Source organism: Arachis ipaensis, chromosome B03, assembly GCF_000816755.2.
Source record: "Arachis ipaensis cultivar K30076 chromosome B03, Araip1.1, whole genome shotgun sequence".
NCBI lineage: Eukaryota > Viridiplantae > Streptophyta > Magnoliopsida > Fabales > Fabaceae > Arachis > Arachis ipaensis.
The window spans coordinates 888,464-893,997 of record NC_029787.2 but is presented as its reverse complement, the minus strand read 5'-3'; the positions used below and the strand labels follow the sequence as shown (position 1 = coordinate 893,997).

General features: G+C 32.4%; 1 protein-coding gene across 1 annotated transcript; it reads left to right on the top strand.

Moving 5' to 3' along the window:
* LOC107629426 (heat stress transcription factor A-5) lies at positions 852–4,115 on the top strand. The gene is made up of 2 exons (XM_016332218.2): positions 852–1,326; positions 2,557–4,115. Exons 1-2 carry the CDS (start codon positions 1,090–1,092, stop codon positions 3,757–3,759), a joined length of 1,440 nt encoding a protein of 479 aa, XP_016187704.1. The 5' UTR covers positions 852–1,089; the 3' UTR covers positions 3,760–4,115.

Here is a 5,534-nt window from a genome sequence, read left to right as displayed (position 1 = left end):
ATATCCTTATCTTTTTTTAAAATTTATATTAATTGATATTTTTTTTTTCTTCTCATTTTTTTAAATTTTTTCTTAGACTTTCGTCTTTCACACACTGACACACACATACGATTAAGAATATGGATCAAAGTGAGAAAAACCTCTTTTATCCTCTCTTCAAAAAAACCTCTTTCATCCTCGCTTCAAGCCAGGTTTCTTTTTAAAAAATTACTCAAATCATGATATTTTAATAAGTGTCAAATTTTATAGTATTTTTTGTTGAAAATAATATAATTAAAATATATTTTTTTGAGTCAATACATGTTACATGTATATTTTAATAAAATAACAATAAAATCTTTTTTACGAGTAGAATCGAATAGAAAAATTTAACAAACAGACATATTCTATCCGTATCTTCTGCTAGTAATTAAATATGTATAACTATATATAAATATAAGTAGCTGAATTTTAGTGTAAAAAATATTTTTGTTAAATTTTAATAGTCATTTTATCTATAAGAAAGTTTTGAATCGCATAACCGACGAACTGTCACATTAGTAGAGATATTTACAAGTCAGTCAAAAATAAGTGAACAAAAATATAAATTCATTCTTTGAAACACCTATATTAGGTTTTTTTTTTTTTTTCTTGGAAATAAAACTAGCTAAACAAAGTAGCCAAACTTAGAAGCTAAATACCATTTGGTTTGGGGCGTAATGAGTTGATCGAAAACAAAATAGAGAATTAGTTGAAGCAGGTTTAATTTTGATAGTTTAGCAAAATTAGTGTGGTCCTTCCCATTTTCTTATCATAATTTTCGTTAGAGTACGAAATGGTACAAACTACAAACCTGAAAATTAAATAGTTATTTTATTTTCCGAAAATTCCAAACTCTGGTTGGTGTGTGTTTTGGCAGCTTCCTTTCGCAAAACAGCGCCAACGACCATCAGCACGCCACACACCCCGCGTTGAAGTCAATTTCTCTCTCTCTCTCTCTACAGTCCCGATTTTATTACGTTTGGAACCGAAATTGCAGGTCTTCTTTCTTTCCAATGATTCTCTCTCTAATTACTTCAAGAAGGAGAGGATTTTCTAGAAGGATCTGGAATGGAGGGAGGAGCGCCGCAATCCACCGGAGGAGGAGCAGGAGGTGGACCGGCGCCGTTCTTGTTGAAGACTTATGACATGGTTGACGATTCCGCCACCGATGACATCGTTTCTTGGAACAGCTCCACCAACAACAGCTTCGTTGTTTGGAACCCGCCGGAGTTCGCGCGCCTTCTTCTACCTACCTATTTCAAGCATAACAACTTTTCTAGCTTCATCCGCCAGCTTAATACCTATGTGAGTTGTTGTTCATTCGGTTTGTAAGTATATATAGAATTGGTGCTTATACTTATTTTGTAATTGTGTTCTGTTTGCTGGCTATAATTCAATTTTATGTTACCTTTGATAGTACCATGAAATTGAAGGGAAATTTTGATTGTGTATGATGATATCAATGATCATTATTGTGGTGAAATCAATGGAGAGTTTAGGTTTGGATCTGAAAATGAAGTTTATCTGCAACTTGGACTTAGTCAAGATTTAATACATTGATGGTGTTGAAAAAGTAGAATAAAATATGGTCGTTAGTTTAAACTACAGATGATGTTCGAAGATACGGTTGGTCAATGGTAGTGTTGGTTTGATCCTTGGGTATGGAGCGTGAATTTAACAGTTTTAGAGCTCAGAAGGAAATGAGATTTTGGTTAGGTTAGGGTTTGGATCGCGTCAAGGATCGGGATCGGTCTTCAGCAAGTCTAATACATTCACTAATAAAGTACACTAGTGTTTTCCCATTAGGGAGAGGAAAATAGGAAGAATGTTGCTTCTGGTTTCACAGATATGAAACCAAATGTGTTCAGATGTTAATCCCTTATTTTGACGTTGTACCATTGACAAAGCATGCATGTTGGATGCATCTTATTTCTTTGCAGTTGTTAGAATGTTAGAATTTAAGGTTAGGAGTATGATGATGTTATCATCCTTTATGGCTAGACTTATATAATAGAAACCATCGTATTACAAGTAGCAACCAGCTAGAAACAGCAGCTACCAAGAAAGATTACTACGATAAAATACTGTCAATGTTTGGTTTTCTACTTTTCTTCAGGGGTACAAATAAAAACTAGCTTGCTTGTCTTCAACAAATGAAGCAAGTGTGTTGAGTTTTAGGAATCAACAAAGCTCAATAAATAGTTATGGGTAATTTATTTAATAATGAATTGATGATAGGCATATTTGACCTTTGAATCTGAGTTTTAATGTGCTCCTCAAAGTCAAAGTCTCATCTATTTGTTCCATTAATAGGTATCCATTTATTCTAATACGAGCTATTTGTTATCTCTTCCTGCTTAGTGTTTCAAACAGATTGGAAGAGAAGATACAATTGAATTGATTTTTAAAAGCTCTGCTCATTGACCCGTTGCCCCTCTCACATTGATTTCTGTTTTTAAGGGGGAAACTGGACAACTTGTTTTTTATTGTTTAATTTTGTTTTGGTTTATTCATTCATGTGTGTTCATTGGCCAGGGATTTCACAAAATACATCCTGAACGGTGGGAGTTTGCCAATGATGATTTTATAAAAGACCAAAAGCATCTTCTTAAGAATATCCACCGCCGGAAACCTATTCACAGTCATAGTCATCCTCCCGGCTCTGTTGTGGATCCAGAAAGGGCAGCATTTGAGGAAGAAATTGAAAAACTTAACCGTGAGAAATCTTCTATTGAATCTAATATTTTCAGCTTCAAGCAACATCAGTCAACAGCGAAGATTCATCTAGAAGATTTTCAGCAGCGATTAGATGGTATGGAGAAGAGGCAGAAACATTTGCTGAACATTTTCGAGAAGGCTCTTCAGAATCCTACTTTTGTTGAGCAGCTTTCCCAGAAAATTGAGTCCATTGATTTATCAGCGTATAACAAGAAAAGACGATTGCCTCAAGTTGATGACATGCAACCTGTTGTAGAAAGTAGTTTTGTGGACAATCCTAACAATTTTAGAATGGAATTCGGGAATGTTTTTCATCAAGATTTCTCGAACAAACTCAGACTGGAATTGTCACCAGCTGTGTCAGATATGAACTTAGTGTCACGTAGCACACAAAGTTCAAATGAACATGGGGAAAGTCCACAGAAGAAAATATCTGAAGGAGAACAAACAGGAATCCAGACAAGAACATCTGTTCCATTTGCACCAGAAACATTGGAGCTTGCTGATACCGGGGCATCTTTTACTTTCAAGATGGATTCATGTTTATCACAAAGAGTGACGAATGCTGAGAGCCCGAAACTGTGCTCATTGGAGCCAAGTAGTGAAGAAGGTGATAGTCACATATCCTGCCAACTTACTTTGGCATCGTGCCCGTTTAAGGTCAACAGAAATTCATACTCAGCAAAAGCACTCCAAATAGACTCTCAAGAAATTGGCAAGCTGGCAGAGCCTAGGTTTCATTCCAACAGTAAAGAATCCGACGGTGGAGTTTTCTCAAACCGGAACGGAGCTAATGATGCAACCAATTTGGCTTCTTCACTGGAAACTCCAAGTAACAACCAAGTTACTCAGCCAAACAGGGTAAATGATGTGTTTTGGGAACAGTTCCTTACTGAAAGACCAGGCTGCTCAGACAATGAAGAGGCAATATCCAATTACAGAGGAAACCCATGCGATGAGCAAGATGAAGGAAGGTTGAATGCAAGGAATGTTAAGAACATGGATCAGCTTACACTTTAAGCATGCTGTAATTTAGCACTCGTTATAGTAATAGTATGTAACATTTGCATCGTTATTCCATACCATACACATACATAGTTTGACACTCGACATCAGTTTGTGTGATGTCTCAGGAGGCTGAAATTGTTAGGTATACAGTGTTTGGCCTTTATGGCTTACCGCCTCTGAAAAATATAGAATTTGTGATTGCTTTGGAGACTGGTGCATGCAGTGTAATCTAGCTCCTTAGCGGTGTTGTATATTGAGTTATCCTTTTCACAGGAATTAGTGTAAACGAAATGGGGTGTTGTCCCTGACATTATTGTTTTAGGATTTAGTTTTTATGCATAGATAATAAAAGTAACTTTATCGTAAAATACGATTTATAATACCCTTCTGAATGTCGATGATTTGTTTTTATTTTTCTTTATTTAATTGTTATGACTTGGTGAAGGAAATACGAAAAATATTTACGGAACTTGGAAGAAAGAATTGCTTCCTGTTGGTGAATTTCGTCAAACTTCCTTTACATTACGAAATGGCATGGAGAGTTAACATAAATTGGAATTTCGAAACATTTTCTAAAAATGATCAAGATTCAAGATGGAAAAAGGAAATAAATGCTCTCTACCCTCCGTGAGTTCCCTCAGTCCTTGGTAATTGGGAGCAGTAATAAATAATAGGATAAAATGTATTTTTTGTTTTTAAGGTTTATTTAAAATTTTAAAAATATTTTTAAATTTTATTTTATTTCAATTGTCTTAAAATTTTTGATTTGTATCAAATATATTATTGACAGTTAAATTTTTAAAAAATTTAGAATTAATTTAGTAATAATGCATGACAACTATCTCTTATTTGCTTGTGTTGATAATTGTTTTTGTCAAATTGTTGCTAAATTGGTCTTTAATTTTTTTGAAAAATTAACCATCATGGTATATTTGATACAAATAAAAAATTTTTGGAAAAAAATTAAAATAAAATAAAACTTAAGGACATTTTAAAAACTTTTAATGAACTTCAAAGATAAAAATTATATTTTGCCCTAAATAATACTAAAAGTTAACTTCTAGTATAATATATAAGGTTTATTTATCTTATGTCCTAATAGCACATATTAAGTTTACATATTAATAAAGTTTTTATTGAAAATATAAAATATTTAAGTTTTCATTGTATTTATTTTGTCTTCATTAAATGAACATATTTAAAATTTTTCACCAATGGTAAATTTATCATGTGTTTTTAACTAAACTCCACTATATATCATAAAATATAGGACAATTCACTTAAACAAATCATTTAAAAAAGAATATTATTTAAATATAACTTTCTAAATATCAATACTCAAATGCAATTTTTCATATTATTATAGAAATTGCTATTGGCATGTAAACTGCTATTTGTAGCTGCGATTTGTGTGAAAGAGACTATAAGCAGCAGCGGTTTATGTGTTGTAACGGGTGAACGTAAACCGTTGTAGCTATTTTGGTATATAAAAAATACTTTTAATAAATGTCATTGATAATTCAAACTTTTAACTGACTCAATTTAACACTCGTTTGCAATTTTTTACCTATTTTTTAATTTGAGAAAAATTAAATAGTGGCATATCATAATATTTATCCAACAAGAGTACACACCGAAATTGTCTTCAAATTACAGAGACAAATATCTTTTAAATTTATTAATAACAAAATACTTTTAAAATATTTTAAAATATAATAAAGTAACTTAAAACGTTTATTTTTTTTATAAGTGATAAATAATTTTTGTATTTAAAAAATTATTTGTGT

Coding starts and splice junctions, on each gene's coding strand:
- LOC107629426 (XM_016332218.2), top strand. CDS start 1,090: ATGGAGGGAGGAGCGCCGCAATCCACCGGAGGAGGAGCAGGAGGTGGA. Junction 1,327..2,556: donor TCCGCCAGCTTAATACCTAT/GTGAGTTGTTGT, acceptor TTCATTGGCCAG/GGATTTCACAAAATACATCC.